The sequence below is a fragment of the Solea solea genome, chromosome 21, assembly GCF_958295425.1.
Source record: "Solea solea chromosome 21, fSolSol10.1, whole genome shotgun sequence".
Classification (NCBI taxonomy): Eukaryota; Metazoa; Chordata; class Actinopteri; order Pleuronectiformes; family Soleidae; genus Solea; species Solea solea.
In genome coordinates, this window is record NC_081154.1 from 7,276,809 (window position 1) to 7,293,073 (window position 16,265).

At 41.0% G+C, this 16,265-nt stretch overlaps 2 protein-coding genes across 2 annotated transcripts; both read right to left on the reverse strand.

Annotated features, from left to right (window-relative positions):
• Positions 1–686: 686 nt before the first annotated feature.
• Positions 687–8,761, reverse strand: rac3b (Rac family small GTPase 3b). The gene is made up of 6 exons (XM_058620760.1): positions 8,569–8,761; positions 5,681–5,752; positions 4,342–4,459; positions 4,158–4,220; positions 3,395–3,554; positions 687–2,610 (listed from the first exon to the last, which is right to left on the reverse strand). Exons 1-6 carry the CDS (start codon positions 8,601–8,603, stop codon positions 2,480–2,482), a joined length of 579 nt encoding a protein of 192 aa, XP_058476743.1. The 5' UTR covers positions 8,604–8,761; the 3' UTR covers positions 687–2,479.
• A 627-nt stretch (positions 8,762–9,388) lies between these two features.
• Positions 9,389–16,248, reverse strand: lrrc45 (leucine rich repeat containing 45). Its single transcript, XM_058620761.1, has 17 exons — positions 15,997–16,248; positions 15,724–15,785; positions 15,567–15,637; positions 15,313–15,491; positions 14,697–14,825; positions 14,372–14,484; positions 13,739–13,797; positions 13,447–13,524; positions 13,047–13,182; positions 12,415–12,492; positions 12,232–12,343; positions 11,947–12,017; positions 11,748–11,840; positions 11,291–11,383; positions 10,543–10,716; positions 10,097–10,244; positions 9,389–10,002 (listed from the first exon to the last, which is right to left on the reverse strand). The coding sequence occupies exons 1-17, from the start codon at positions 16,223–16,225 to the stop codon at positions 9,803–9,805; spliced, it is 2,025 nt and encodes a 674-aa protein (XP_058476744.1). The 5' UTR covers positions 16,226–16,248; the 3' UTR covers positions 9,389–9,802.
• Positions 16,249–16,265: the final 17 nt, after the last annotated feature.

Here is a 16,265-nt window from a genome sequence, read left to right on the forward strand (position 1 = left end):
TCACCAACATACAGTCCTTGTGATTTATTTTTTAATGAATCTCTCCTCATGACTTATTATGATCTGATTAAATTAATTCTATCACAAAAAAGTAAGATTCTTTCCATTTCTGACCGTTTTTGAGCAGCGCCACCATGAGGAGACATGAAGTAACGACGCCCGGTGAGTGAAACTGGCAGGAAATGTTTACTTTAGAGCACCTTCATTTGTTAAATAATACATTTAGCTTTGTATTACTAGAATAGAGGGTAGTATTTTTGAAAAATTGTGCTTCCCAACCTCAGTTTCCCGAGTTGAGAAATATCTTCATTCTTTTTTAAAGTATTGATATTTGCCCTGGTGTATCAATTATCGCTTTGCACGAGGAAGGACCGCGCTATATCACCAAAGCGATATTTTGACCCAGCCCTAAGCCATAGATTTAGAAAATGTAGAGAGTGAATCACGACACGGCACAGGTGCTTTTACATAGACATTTGTATTTAGTATACAAAAATTGAAATATTTCACCACACAAACGTGAAGTAATAAAAAATAAGACAAACAGTTAAAACAAGTGTACAAGTCGCCTTACATTACATACGTACATGGCCAATGCATTTCATCGTACAACCTCTCCTACGAATTACAGTGGGTCAAATAACCAGAGAACTTCCATGCAATAGTAGATTAGAATCTTTTGTCTATTTTCTTTTCTTCTTCTTTTTTTTTTTTTAATGCTGCACTTCTCAGCTACACTTCAACACCTTAGCTCAGCAGGACCACATGACATGATTCGACTTCACAGTTTGCTATGCCCACCAACGACAGCGTGACAGAGTGGACTGCAGTGCTGCGCCTCGCCACACGGGGGAGACAGCCACACCGCAGGCCTGCAACCATACAGAAATGCATGTAATAAAGGCGCAATCTGCGGCGTTTGCCACGGCGACAAACGCCACAAAGATCAGACCCTTTATTGTACACTGTTAGCAACACTTCTAACTTCAACATGAGCAACTATAATCCCTTTAGTTGGAACTTTAAGAGCTAAATATTTAGGTACATGTAGATAGATATTCATAACGCATTCCTCTTCTAAGGATTATTCTGTACATCACAAGATGTTGTTGATACCCATTTTTTTTTCTTTCTCTATGTCCACAGACTGTTGAAAAGTATTGTGTATTCCTACAATACAATATGAAATAGTACCAAAAACTGGACACTAAAAACTTGGCTTAAAACAATACTGGTCTTTTATGCACTATCCCAAACTGTCGAACAACACTGTCTCACTGATGCCAACACGTGTTTGTCCACTCACTCACGCACGCACACACACACACACACACACACACACACAGAAGAACAGGGTGAAGATTCTAACGATGGGATAAATTAAGACAGAATATTTTAAGACCCATGCAAGCTTCTCCGCCCCCCCCCCCCCCCTCCCACCCCATAGGCAGAACTCAGGCAGCAAGGTTGTACAGCCCCACATTTGGCATGCTCGTCTGTCACATGTTCACAGTTAGATGAAGTTACCCAAAGACACTGATTAAGATCAGATTTTTATCAGCAAGCGAGAACTGTGCTGTGTTGAAAAAAAAAAAAAAGGAATCGTGCGGACTCAAATTTCAACAGTGAAACATTGAAAAAAAAAAGGGAAATAAGTAAGTAAATAACTGACCCAAAGGTTTTATTTGCAAGATAAGGACCCCTATGTGTTAGAAGGCTTGCTTCTGTTACTTTAACATATCGGAACTGCACTATCAATATTTTGGAGTCATGTTCAGTATGGGTTTTCTCCACGTGCTACGGTTTCCTCCCACCGTCTACACATCTGTTGGAGTAATGCTCCTGTCAGTGGCCTCTGACCAAGGCACTGATGTTTAATCTGGAATTGGTCCCAAGGTGCTGCTTACTACCTACTACCCACTACTCCTAGGAAGGTCTAGGAAGGTTCCTAATAAAGGATGAATAAAATGCAGAGGAATGGAAGGGATTAATGACTTCGCTGTGACTTTTCATAAACACGGGTAGAAGCATTTTGTCTCCAAACGCTGATCTTTGATGAGAAGCTTCGGGTAACTTCCGACCTAAAGGCCTTTTCATAGTTCACGTTCTATCTAGTCGAAAACTGCACAAATTCAAGCAAGCATGGCTGAGAAAGAAGAGATGTTACAGTATGGAGACGAGTAACAGAAACCTGCCAGCCCTCATGGCAACTTGATGTGGCTCTATGAATATAAAGTAGGTGGACAGTCAATGTCTTTCAGAACCTAAGTACTACAGTATTTAGTAATGGTAAAAAAAAATAAAAATAATAATAATATTGGCCTTTTTCCCCCAATATCGCTTTGAAAAAACATCAATATAAAGAAACCTATCTCAGCAGTGCACAATCACTCTCACTAGATTTCTCTCTTATCCTCTCGGAGAAGTAGTGGTTGTTGTTCATGGTGATGTGGTGTAGTGTTATGGTGGCGCTTCTTCTTCAGAACACAGTGCACCTTTTCCCCCTCTTCTTCACTGGTGGAGGGCAGAGCACGGCTCGGATGGCCTCGTCGAATACTGTCTTCAGGCCTCGCTGGGTCAGTGCAGAGCACTCAAGGTACTTCACGGCCCCTGAGGACAAGACAGAGGGCATTATGGGAAACGTAGCCATCACAGTGACACAACCTTTTCGGCAACAGCACCTGGTGCAGTTGGGTTGGTTCATTTTTGGCTATCAGCTCAAAATTCAAACATGTTTAATTGATCTAATTGGTCTTTTACCCTCACGTTTGTGAATCGTGGGTAAAATCAGGCATAAAATCTTGTAGTGTGTCCCCAGCTTTAGACTTGACACTCGTGACTTCAGACTCAAATTACTTGTGTAATATTTACACTTTCTCAAATATTAAGGGGGTTGCTTATACTACATTTTACTACGTGAAATTCCATTTGACACTTCAAATCCCACAAAGGAAGGTAAGACCGGAAGTGTATTTTAAGCAAACGCTAGTTAACGTCTTGGTGGGTCAAAAGCTGATTATGATTAGTGTGAAAAACTTCACTTTAGCCTAATAAATGACATTAATTTCCATGGTTTAATGTAGGCCTAATGTCAGCATTCTTTACATTTTAGGCTCTATAGTTTATTTACTTATTTTCATTTTATTAATGTTAAACAATTCAGTTGTATGGGACCATGAAGCAGTCCTTATATTGCAAGAGTAATACACTATTTATGTTACTTTTTTTTAGCATATATAAATGTGGAATATCTGCGAAATCATCTTCATCTTCTATATTCATACGAACTCGACTTGTCTTGCTTGGTTCTTGCAAGAATGACTTCACACTTGCTTGAGAGCAGTAGCCTTATAAATCTTGTATGCGGTTGTGCACGTGCCACCCACTGCCTTACCAATCTCTCTTGCCATGGCCAGACCCTGTGGGTAGGTGATGGGTGAAAGCTTCTTGTCTCGCAGCCTCTCAATGGTGTCCTTGTCATCTCGCAAATCCAGCTTAGTGCCCACCAAGATGATGGGTGTGTTGGGGCAATGGTGTCTCACCTCAGGGTACCACTGAGGCACCGCGCACATACATACGCGCACACATGCGCACATGCGTACATATGCATAAACAAAGGTCAATGAGAGAGGAAAAAGACAAGTGTTAGCTGGATACGGACGCAGAGCGACGTGTGCCTTTCCATGATGACATGCAACAGACTCTGCGAGTTGTGGAAATAAGAGAAATTAGTTTTTAATTCCCCAGTCTAAAAGGAAGCATAGTTATATGGCGATAACACATCCTCCAGTCACATATCACACATCACATGATGAGAGAATCATACAGACTCTACAGAGGGAGGCTGGACCATAAGAAACGTGTGATTTCATATGAGAGCGTCTCATGACACTCAGCAGACTAAACCACAGCCGGCCCATCACACTCTCCCTCTGCAGAGTGTTCGGACTTGTTCAGACCTCGTCTTACAATGCATCTCTGTGCCACATCCCCAAGGGAATGAGCTCAAATCTGGACCGTTCTAAGCCGAGGTCTGGACAGTTAGAGGGGGGGGCGACACTGTGATAAACCAGGGGGAGCCATAGATGTGCCTCCTAGTGGTCAGACTCGGCATGGAGGGGGCGGAGAGGGACGGGGTTGCCAGTCAGCGTACTGACCTTAGCTCGGACGTTCTCAAAGGAGGCCGGACTGACCAGGGAGAAGCATATCAAGAACACATCCTGGGAGAGAACCAAAGAGATGGCTAGTTGAGAGAGAGATCTGTGTGTGTGTGTGGGTGTGTGCGTGCGTGTGTGTGCATGTGTTTGTGTGTGTGTGTGTGTGTGTGTGTGCGTGTGATACCGTCTGTGGATAGGACAGTGGTCTGAGCCTATCGTAGTCCTCCTGTCCTGCTGTATCCCAAAGGCCCAGATTCACTGGTTTCCCATCCACCATAACATTGGCAGAGTAGTTGTCAAAGCTACAGGAAGGAAAGGAGTGAACCGTGGCTCATTTCAGGAAAAGACAGAACATTGTGGATTTTGTAGCATTTTCCAGTTAAGAGCTAAGTCAGTAGTAATGAAGAGAAGTGTAATAAGAAATTCTAGGTTCTTTTCCAGGATTTAGAAAATGTCTGTTACTCTTAAGTGTTAACACATAAGACATTTCAAAACAGATTCTGTCACAAATTGGGGATTTTTACTAATAATTGTTTGCAATGACTTGGTAAAATTTAACTTGATGATGTGAATGAAATAATTGTACTTTAAAAACCGTAGTTCTCTTTTGTTGGGCAACTAGACTGATATCAGTCTAATTTCTGCACTGTCAATATCAGTTAGCTTAGCACAAAGACGACAAATAGACCTGGTATTAAAATAAATATTACACATATTTTTACACATGAACATGTTAAAAGTTAAATGTGAAAGAAATTGTGTGGTTGTTTGCTATGGTTTAAAATCTAGTGTTACTTTCAGTCATAGCCTAGCTCATTTAGCCTTTGCTAAGCTAACCTGTTTGTATCAGTGTTGTCATGTAACTAGGGTGGATAGTAAACAGGAAACACTTCCATGGAAATATCACACACAGATGCAGTACACTGCTGTGTGTAGATATTATAGTTAATTATATAATTAACATGTTTAATGACTCCACTTAACAACTTTTCCAGACACGTCAGCCTCTGGGATTTTACTAAGGTGTCGTCATGTGACCTGTACATGTGGCTCCTTTGGGTCATTTACATTATACATGACACAATCACATGATTCACACTTAGTTCTGCACTTTTGGGCTGATTAACATCCATATTTCTAAAAATATACTATAAAACAATACCACTTTTTTGTGTATACCGGTATCACAAACTCGAGTGTCTACTGATACCGATATCAGTCTGATACAGTCCTTTTAGACCATTTATGAACTAAGAAGTCATTTCAAAATGTCACCGACATATGTACATATCATAGCACCATATATATATATATATATATATATATATATATATATATATATACATATACATATATATATATATATATATACATATACATATACATATATATATATATATATATATATATATATATATATATATACTGTATATACTCCATATTGTCAGAGCACTTCCTACATCAAGGTATGATCCTATATCACACAAAAAACACAGCGTAGGACACAATATTGGTTTACTCACACAGTGGGGATGTATTCACCGGGGAAGGCATTGGTGGTGTAGCTAATCAGCAGACAGGTCTTACCCACAGCCCTGAGAGGGAGGTACCGGAGAGAATCAGGGTTATTATAGTTAACGAAAACTAAAGAAATAACGAAAATTATTATTTCAGTTAACTGAAAATATTGTGTGTTTATAAAACTAACTAAAATTGTAGTGAAAACTTGCTTAGTTTTCGTCTTTGTAAATGTGTTTCATACATCAGCCTTTTGGGTTCATATGAAAGGTTATTTATTATTATTTGTGTTATGTTCATGTGTGTCTTTAGCCGTTTTGATTTTTACCGTTCACACTAACTGCATCCAACCTCAGCACTATGATGCACATTTTGCACGTCAGGCTAATTTCTTGTATACTTTTATATGTGATTCAGGTACGGTTGTTCATCTGTCCTCATACATTTCAAGTATTGTCATAATAACAATAGTTTTTGCATCTTGCACCTGGCAAATTCTCCATATTTAAAAAAAAAAGTCAAAACTATTGTAAAATCCAAAACTATTATTATAACCTTGGAGAGAATACATACATTTTTAACACATGGCAACACTCATACTGCACAAACTAGACTGTATGGAGGAGTGGAATGAATGTGTACATTGTATGTGCATGTAAAAGCAGCACACACACACACACACACACACACACACCGGCCTACATTCTCATAGCCTGAGGGACTCTGTTGTTCCCCATGAATTAGAGAATGAGTAAAAGGGACATAGTAAAAAACAACTGATACTGACCGCTTCAATTCATCTCTAATACAATTCAGGTATTACACAGTGATAGAGCATATAGTGTACACAGAACATTTGATTATACGGAGGGACAGATTATTATAACAACTAAGTCAATCAATACAGCAGAGGTCGGCAATATCCCAACTTCCAGTCCCCTAACTGTGTCCTACACTTTCCATTATGCAACTGCACAGGATGTATTATCTTAAGAATCAGACTGAACATGCATTTGGCCACAGATATGACCGTCATTTTTGGAGAAACCATGTTTTTCGTGACACTTGGCTCCGCATACAAAAACATACAATACCCATGAGCCTCGGTTGCCGTTGCTAGGGAGAACGGGTGAATTGGGTGCAAATCAGAGCTAGCTGCTACAAAAATGACTTTGTAGTTGCAGATGGGACCAAAGAGAAAATGCACGATCAAGGCGGCGATGTTCATTTCAAAAATCACACAAAATCCACACGACAATGTTCAACTCCCTCATTTGAGGCGTCTTACTGACAACACAGCTTTAAAGTTGAGATGTCTTCACTTGACGGAAACAGTAAAGAAGAGGAGGCAGTAAATGAAGTGTACATTAGCAGTAAACGATGTCAAGAAACTCAATAATGCATCTTCTGTAGGAATGAATCGGCAACTTATCATCCCCAAAATCCAAATTACATCCGACTATTAGGAGAGAAAACTCAATTTCCTATTTACTGATGATCTTAAATGGGTGAAAAAGCTTCTGGATTTAATTGTATTTGTCAGTCATTTCTGGTCAGACCATGGCGGGCGTGTTGTTCTACTAAATAGCGATTGGTTTAAATTGCTTTTAAAACTTACTGATGATATCAAATAATTTGGCATGTCTGGCTGCCTGTAGCAGCTGTTTTACTTGCACTGGGTGTGGTTTCTGTGCTGTAGATACACGAGAGCTTTGTTTGGGTTTGTACAAAAATTGTTAAGAGCAACAATACAATAGGTTTCTGAAGTACCATTAACCCTTTAGTAGAGTTAAGATGAAATGATTGTGCCTTTAGAAAGACGTGACAGGTACAGGACGAGTAAACTGAACTAGATATTTGATATACGTGCGTTACAACATGAGAGATTTTGCACAGTTTTAAGAATAATGTCACAATTCTGAGGGAAAACAATGAAGAAAAGCAGAATTGTAGCATTTTATTTTAAGTAAAAATCATTTAGCTGCATGTATCAGGGGCTCATTCTAGTTTTCCCAAGAACTGACATGACTGTAAAAGCATATTATTATTATTGTACAGCGAACAATAATATGAAGATATTTAAAGGAGCAATGTGAAGAATGTTTATTTACACACAAATGACTTTTGTCTCTTTTGCAGGAGACATGCATGTGTCTCTGAGGTCTTCTTGTTTTGTCTAAGAACATTCATGTAAAGAGCATTATGCAATGATATGAAGATTTTTTTTAAAGGAGTAATACGCAGAATGCTGCCACAACATTGTTCATTTGAGGCCTCATTCTAGTTTCTAAAAATTGATATTATTTTAAGAGCATTTTTTTTCCTGGCCTCAACCTGCAACTAGCAATGATAATCACATTTTTTAAAGGAGCAATGCTGAGAATACTGAACCCAAATGTCAGTGGATGTATGTGGACGGTCTGTGGGTGCAGTAGAGGGGGAGAGAAAAAAAAAGGAGGCACAGACTGTGTGAGTGACTGTGGGCAGAACTGGGACAGCAGGGCCTGTTTGTCACTGACAGGGCCACAAATTCCTTAGCGTGTATCAGCACTTCAGCTTTACTGCTGCTGCTGCTGCTGCCGCCGCCGCCTCCAGTGGCCTGCGAGCAGTGCGAGGTGTTCCCGCATAGCATCTCGAGGCACTCCGCTCCCACCAGTGCAGCGACCCGGAGGAAGAGCACGGTGCTGCGCAGACACGATGTAAGCACAAAGCACGTAAATCTGTCGAACATGAGGGAGGGGACTCCGGGAAAAAACTGAGGGCGTACAGACACATCCGTGCGCCCCAGCTCCCTTTTTTTTTTCCTACATAGCATCCTCCCATCATCCATCCATCCGTGGACACCACTGAATCACACACGAGAAATGCTGTGGACGCGTGTTCGCGCTCTTACCCGTCGCCGACCACCACACACTTGATCGCCTGCATTTGTGCTGGAGCTGAAGGCTTTCACGCAGCCGCCGATAGTTGCTTCGATGGAACCCGAAGTCTGCGCTGAGGACTCGGATGAGAACAGCGGGCCAGTTCGCTCGGCGATGGTGGGAGCCGCAGTGAAAGGGGACGAGAACGAGCAGCGCCGAGCGCAGTCCGGAAACTACCGAGTGCGTTTAAAAAAAAAAAACAAGTCCAAGCTGAGGAAGAGATGATTCGCTCCGTTTGACTTCCGGTTTCGCTTATTCACTAAACTGAGCACAACACCAGCGCTATATCAGCTACGTTACTGCCGTTCAGGTTCGGTGAGGTCTTCTGGACTTTAGAGTAGAGAAAGTGAATTAATATCCCTCAAGAAGAACCACTAAACAGCATAGTATCTTTCGACCGGTTAAGATAAATTTAAACATTTGTTCTGTTCAACCATTTTCGTAAGCGGGGCTGTTTTTGAGTCGTACTCCATCGCTAGTCTTTTTTAATATAATTCGCACCGTTTTTGAATAGGGTTACAAATTAACATGGGAAGAGAAAAACAGATAAAATTGTAAGAAACGCACAAAACTAAGGCCAACGAGGTAGCATGTCAAAATGGAGGCTACAGAAGGGCAGACAAAGCTGCGATGGGATTTGAATTATCTTGGAGAACAAAGATCTTTGGCTGTAGACTCAAGACCCAGTGACCTCATACATCCCCACCCCAGTCTACACTCAATACTGTAATGTCACCTGTTATTGTGATGCCACCCCTGAAAAAAATCACACATGAACAAAAATCACGTGACTTATTTTTGCGTACAAACATTTTATTGATGTAAAAACGCCTGTAATCAACAACAAAGCACAACTGTACAACAAATATCCATTAAAATCCTGAAAAAATATAAATATATGCTAAAAATGTTCCTGCCAGTCTGCTGTTTGGTCAATAATTTATTTTCAGACCTTCAGACTTGAAAACCGTGATATCCTCTAGAGCAAACCGGTTGTGGGTTTTGGCTTTGGAGAGAACACAGAAAAAGCACCATCTCTAAGTCAAACATCCCATCCCCTTAATTTATTGGTTGTTGCTGCACATTTTGGTGTTTTCCTAGTAGTCACATTAACCAGCACCAGTTATCTCCAGAAGTCTTCAGAATCTCCTGTCCTGAGCAGAACCTGAGCCAACACCTCACAGCAAAGGTGCTGAGGCCTCTGGGTCATTTCTTTGGGCTGCTGTAGTTTCCCAGGGGTGAGCCCTGAACGTAGGTGAGGAAGGCACTCTGCAGGTAACTGGCTCTGGCAGCTTCATCCTCCCTCATCCTCTGGATCTCTGCCTCCTTCAGGCGCAATTTCTCCAGCATGGAGGACATCTGGCTCTCTTTGTCAAGTAGTGCCTCTCTGTGGTTGCTGCTCAGTACTGCGGGACAGAGCAACCCACAGAGGGGAAAAAAAGGTTTAACACATGGCAATAAAAACACAGAAGGAAAGGAAACTTCTTAACAAGAATGCACCTTTAATCTCTCTCTCCAGAGCATGGATCTTCTCTCTCAGTCCTTCCTGTGCTGTTCTTTCAGCCTCTAAGTGTCCAATCTGCTCCTGCAGCTCCACCCTGACCCGGCTCACCTCCGCCACTTTCTCCTGCTCTTTCCCCGAAAGCTCCTGCAAACAACACATCAACAGTTATCTGTCAAGAGTTCCAGCAAAAAAAACATTTTCAAAGCTTTCTCTGCAAATACCAGACACAATCGAAGCTCATGTTGATCAGAAAGTGATTCACCATAATCTAATGCATTTCACAAGCTACTGTATCTCTGCATCCTATAGGACATTAACTAAATGTTTATCTATGGCATGAACAACACAGGAGTCACATTGAGACTATAATGATACACATTTAGAGCCTAGAACATTCTGTGTGTAACAGGCGTGTGTGTGTGTGTGTGTGGTGGCTTCTGACCAGCTGGAGCTCATCTATCCTGCGCCGCAGTCCGTCCATCTCGATGCTCTGCTGGCTGTTCTTGGCCTGCAGCTCGGTGACGCTCTGCTTCTGCTGGGAGTAGTGGAGCTGGACCTCCTGCAGGGAGGTGCGCGCCAAGCGAAGCTTCTCCTCCAACACCGACACGTGTTCCTGCTGCTCAGAGGACACAGAGTCGGAGAGAAGATGATGGAGAGGAACTGAGGGAGGAGGTATGTGTTGTACGTGGAAGACAAACCGCACTTGTGTTATAGATACATCTGAAATATCTACGCATTCATTTTGCCAAATCACAAATAACATTTAGTGCGTCTTAGTCAATGGTTAGCACTCTTGCATTGCCTTTCTGCATGGAGTTTGCAAGTTCTCACCGTGTGCGTGGGTTTTCTACATGTTCAGTTTCCTCCCACAGTCCAACAACATGCAGATTTGGGAATTAGGCAAATTGGACACTCTAAACTGACCGTAGGTGTGGGTGTGAGAGTGGATGATCGTTTGTCTCTATGTGGGCCTGCAACCCTCATGTGGAGGATAAAGCAGAAGATGGATGGCGTCTTAGTCAAACACTCAGTGCCCCTTGACGCAGAGCCACCATGGTAAGTGAAAAAGTAAGAAGAGAAAATCTTGACCTGATCATATCTTTGGTCTGATAGAAGAGGCCCACGACATAATCATTTTGATGAGAGATTGTGAGATATAATTAATAACCGATCAAACATTTATAACCCACCTCTTCCAGACGAACGTGTGCTCGCACTCTTCCCAGTTCCTCCTCTGCCTGGGCTCTTTCTGTGACACACGCTGCTTTAGCTTTACTCAGCTCCTACAGCAGGCACACATTATAAATGTATGTGACATGACATTAAAAGAATATTTATTAAAGTCTGCCTCTTCACTGACAGCAAAGCCACAACTAAAATTCAACACTCCAACAGTAAGGTCAACTGATAATACAATTTAAACTTGAATTATATTGAACTCTGGATATGGGAGATTTGGATAAATGTATTATTACTATTTTAGCACTGACAAGTGATATTAGCAGCTACCTTTTCTTCCAGTCTTTCAATGATTGTGTTTCTGACTTTTACTTCCTTGGGTTTACATTTTGCCTTTTCTCAAACCAGAACAATTTTAATGACGCTGCCTGGGCGTCAACAACGAACATGGCTGCTCTGAGTTCTGACCTCCTCCAGTTGTATTCGCTGTCCCTCCAGTTTGAAGATTCGTTCCTGCAGAGTCTTCTCGCTCTCTTCTAGATGGCTTTTCATGTGCTCCACCTGTATACAAGTTTTAATTTAATTTAAGAAGATTAAAGCTGCTGGAAAGTTTCCATTGTAGTTAAAAAGAGGTAGCTCAGATAGAGGAGAGGAGAGGGAAGAGAACCTCTTTGTGTCGCAGACTGTCCATGTCCCCCAGGGCTAGTTTGGAGCGTCGTTTGTCTGCTTCCAGGCGGTCTGTCAAAGGGTGACATGGCATTTCGGCTGATTGCTGTTTGTTTGTTCTTGTATTTATTACCTATTTAGGACTTTTTCTGGCATAAACACTGACCTTGTCAGGACCAGTGGTTCTCATGGAAACCAAAATGTGGTCCTAATGAAGCAGAACCTAATTTCTGAGGAACTGCTTAAGTTAAGAGTGTGTGTTTGTGTGTGTGTGTGTGTATATTACCTTCTGCTTGTGTGAGTCGCATTTTGAGCTCAGCTGTTCTGTTGGTCAGTTCTTGTTTTAGCTCAAAGATCTGGTTTTGTTGAGACTTACACCTTCGCTCCATCTCCTCAACCTAACACACACACACACTGATTTAGTTTCCATGGATAAATTCACCCTGTTGTCAGCAGACAGTACTCTTACTTTATTTGTGAGTTGGACGTTGGTTTCTTTCAGGTTTTGGATCTCTCTGAGGAGTTTTCCTTCTCTCAGCACATTGTCCTGCAGGACGGAAAACAACAGGATGCTGAGCACACATTTGAAACAGTCATTTTATGAGTGTAAATAGTTTTGATATGGGATGTGTCAGCCTGTAACAGTGTGTCATTGTTTTGAGGAATTTCATTGTTCTGGTTATTGACTGAGAGCAGACAATTGCTGGAAAATGGAAACATGAGTTTTTCCATCACACTTAAAATGTCTTTGCCATGATAGGTTGTATACAGTTAGCAGGAGGATGTTGCCATTGACACTGTACTGTTGATTTCCAGAATCTCTCTTAACCTCCTGGATAACTAATCACGTGGAACTGGTCACCTAAGTGGCCCTGGTCAATTAATGCAATGCATCTTAATCAGTAAACAGTGAACACTAACAGTGGTGAATGATCTTATAACACTGAACCTTATGACAATTGAGTTCTCTGTGTTGTCGATATCATCAGGAGCACTCTTAGACAAAAAAGCCTTTAAGATGCACAGTATGTGACAGTGTCAGTGTGACATTGACTGAGCGGGTTGTAAAAATCTATGTTTCTATGTCTCCTCCCGTCTTACCTCCTGCTCTTTCTTCCTGTCTTTACTCTGACGCTCGCTCTGTTCTTCTTTCTCTCCTTTCATTTGAGTCAGCAGTTCTCCCAGGCTGTGATTTTTCTGCTCAGAGAGGGCGAGGGCCGCCTCTGTCATCTGCAGTCTGTGCATCAAATCATCAACAAATACGTTTAAAAATTGCAGTTTGTCAAAGTAAGAAGTTGATGGTTTTCATGACCATGTGTGATAATGAATTTAATGTGCTACAGACTTTTACATAACATTTAAGTAAATCACCTTAGAAAGGGCATTTTTTAAAACTCTTTTTGGACATATTATAAAAGAATGTAAAGATTATAGCCATTATATCACACAAAATACTGTTCTTTATACCATGAAACGTGAAACGAAGGAAGATAACACTTACTTGGCAGTGAGAGAGTTCACGACCGACTTCCTCTCATTCAGAGCTTCCTGGAGTTGGCCTATCTGAATGGAAGTGGACCTAATGAGGCAGAAATCACAGATGAAAGAATGACTTACTTTCAAAAAAGTGTTTTATAATCTTAATATTGTCATAAGCCTTTTATATGACTGATACAACAGTAAAAATGTTACACATTTATTTCCTTTCCAGTGCAAAGACAAAGTGTTGATGTGGAGGTTGCTGCATCTCAGTTTTACAACATTGAAAAAATGTAATTACCACATTCCCTCACCTGTTGGAGCGTCCAATCTCTTCCTGTTGTCTGTCTATGGTTCCCATCAGGCTCAAAAACTAAAAGAGATAGGGTAAGTTTAACCTTTTATCTATGATAATTAATGAAAGTAGGGCCATCGTCTTAATTCAGTTGACATGGGCGAGTAAATCAGCCCAGTGTTCAAACCTGATAACACATTCTTAGATAAACTTTTTTTTATTGCTTCTTTAAATTTGGATGTGTTTTGAATAAAAACTGTTTTATCATCTGCCAGGTGGCATAACTTACCATGGGATTGACATATTTTAATATTGTATGCCACAATTTGCATAACAAAGAGAAGCAGAAATGATTCCACTATAATGAATAATTTACTCATCTGTTTTTGTTTTGTTTTTAAATCCACTCTAATTTTGCAAACGGAAATTAAGACATGACTTGGTTTATTTTTCTCTGTATTAGGGAAAATAATATTTTCTTGTACATTAATAAAAATAAAGTGACCACTACCTACAGCTATCATCTATTACTGATGAGTTACTCCAAGATCGCTAACCCTGTCTTATTCTTAGGTGTCCTAAACATTATGGATTGTATGGTGATGGAGGGTTACAGCCACAAAACTGGGACAACTATGGGTGCAAAGGTTACCTGGTGGTTCTTCGTGTCCTTCAGTGTCTGGATCTCTTTGGTAAGGACCTGGGTTTTCCTGTGGCTGACTCTCATGGTGGACTGTCTGTCTGAGTTGTGGCTTATAGCCTGCTCTGAAAGGGTTAACAACAACAAGAACATCATGGTCATGAAAGAAGGTAAAGAAACACGAGGCCAGAAGAGACAGCATCTAAGACAGTAAGTATCATTGTACCTCATTCAAATCAAAACACATGATAATGTTATCATTATTTATTGTCAGTAAGATCAATTACATTCACAGATGTGAGTGTAATTACTCCACAATCTGAAATGATATACTTACCAATTGCTTTGAGAGTGTCACTGGGAATATTGTTTCCTGCCAGCTCCAGTTGCATGATGCTCTTGTTTTTCTGCAAAGCCTCTACCAGGTTCCTGCCACCCATTAGACCAATGTTGTTCCACCTCAGGTCTGTGAACAGAGGATGAGAGTCATTGATACAAACTAAATTGGACTGTCATACAGTCAATAAAATACATCTTCTACTCCAGAAAAAAAAACTATAGAACTATTCAAATAACTTAAATGTCCGGAGTGTAACATTTAGGAGGGTTTATAGGCAGAAATTGAACACATGACCCCAAAAGTATGTTTATATAAGCATATGATTGCTGTAAAACAAATATATTTTTGTTTTTGTAGCCTTAACATAAGACTTTTTCTATGTACTTTGACAAGGGCATTGGTTTTTATGATTCTGCAGCACTCCAAAACAGCCACGTGTTGCTTTCAAAAAAAATTGAAAGGAAGGGGTGAGCAAGGAGTCCACCATTTGCTACAATCTCACAATAGTTTAATTAAAAAAGGAACAACCAGGAACATCATTTGGCTACATGTCAATATGTGTTGAAGGAAAGGCCAAAGGGGGCATTTTTGATTCCATTGTGAATCATCACACCTAGCACTTCCAGTGTGGTGTTGTGTTTGAGTGCCATAGCGAGCTCGGACGCCCCACGGTGACTGATCTGATTGTTGCGCAGGTCCAGCTGCCTCAGTGCGTTGTTGGAGGCCAAACCATCACAGAGGAGCGAGAAGGCCTCATCCCACACGCCCAACGCATTCCACTCCAAAACCAGCCTGCAAACATGAGAAGATAAAAAGTGTTGACATTAAATTCGTTATAATTTCATAAAAGAAAAATGTCTGTCTCACCTGTGTAGAGTCTTGTTGCGTGCCAACAAATTTCCCAATGCCTCAGCCCCGGCAGATCTCAGATTATTTCCCTGTGAAAAAATTCTTATCAATGATCTGCTTAGATTAAATACATCAGTGTCTGAGAGGTTAAAATATCACATTTTGCAGGTGGTACCTTCAGATCCAGGGTTTTCACAGTTGTGCTCTCAAACAGGCCGGTCAGAAGGATTTTGGCACCTGATAGTCACACAAAGCAGAGCAAAATGACACTGAATGTACTTTTTAATTCAAATAGGTTAAGATTTTACACCAAATTGTTCATGACAGACATACACATTGTGACAATACAAAGACGTTACAGACACAAAACAAATAAGTGGAGTGTCAAAAGTGTAAAATCATTTTTGACTGTGTCTCTATTTGACACACACTTTACAAACGTGCGCACCTTCCTCGCTGAGCATACAGTCACTGAGCGTCACCTCTGTGATGAGGATATCATTTTGGAAGGCCCTGGCCAGCATCGAGCAGGTGTCCAGAGACAGGCTCTGTCCACTCAGGTCCAGTTTGGAGCTGTGGGCAGCTCTGCTTTCCTGGAGCTGAGCTATAACACTCTCCTGGGGCTCCACACCTCCCTCCTTACACAGACGCAGGTACATTCGCCTGAAATCCTCCATCCTGGGCCTTTCCTTTTCATCTGAGATGCAACTGCAATCC

Coding starts and splice junctions, on each gene's coding strand:
- rac3b (XM_058620760.1), bottom strand. CDS start 8,603: ATGCAGGCGATCAAGTGTGTGGTGGTCGGCGACGG. Junction 4,460..5,680: donor GGTGAATACATCCCCACTGT/GTGAGTAAACCA, acceptor TCCTTCCTGTAG/CTTTGACAACTACTCTGCCA. Junction 2,611..3,394: donor GGCCATGGCAAGAGAGATTG/GTAAGGCAGTGG, acceptor TCTTGTCCTCAG/GGGCCGTGAAGTACCTTGAG.
- lrrc45 (XM_058620761.1), bottom strand. CDS start 16,225: ATGGAGGATTTCAGGCGAATGTACCTGCGTCTGTGTAAGGAGGGAGGT. Junction 11,841..11,946: donor ACAGTCTGCGACACAAAGAG/GTTCTCTTCCCT, acceptor ACTTGTATACAG/GTGGAGCACATGAAAAGCCA. Junction 11,384..11,747: donor AGCGAATACAACTGGAGGAG/GTCAGAACTCAG, acceptor TGCCTGCTGTAG/GAGCTGAGTAAAGCTAAAGC.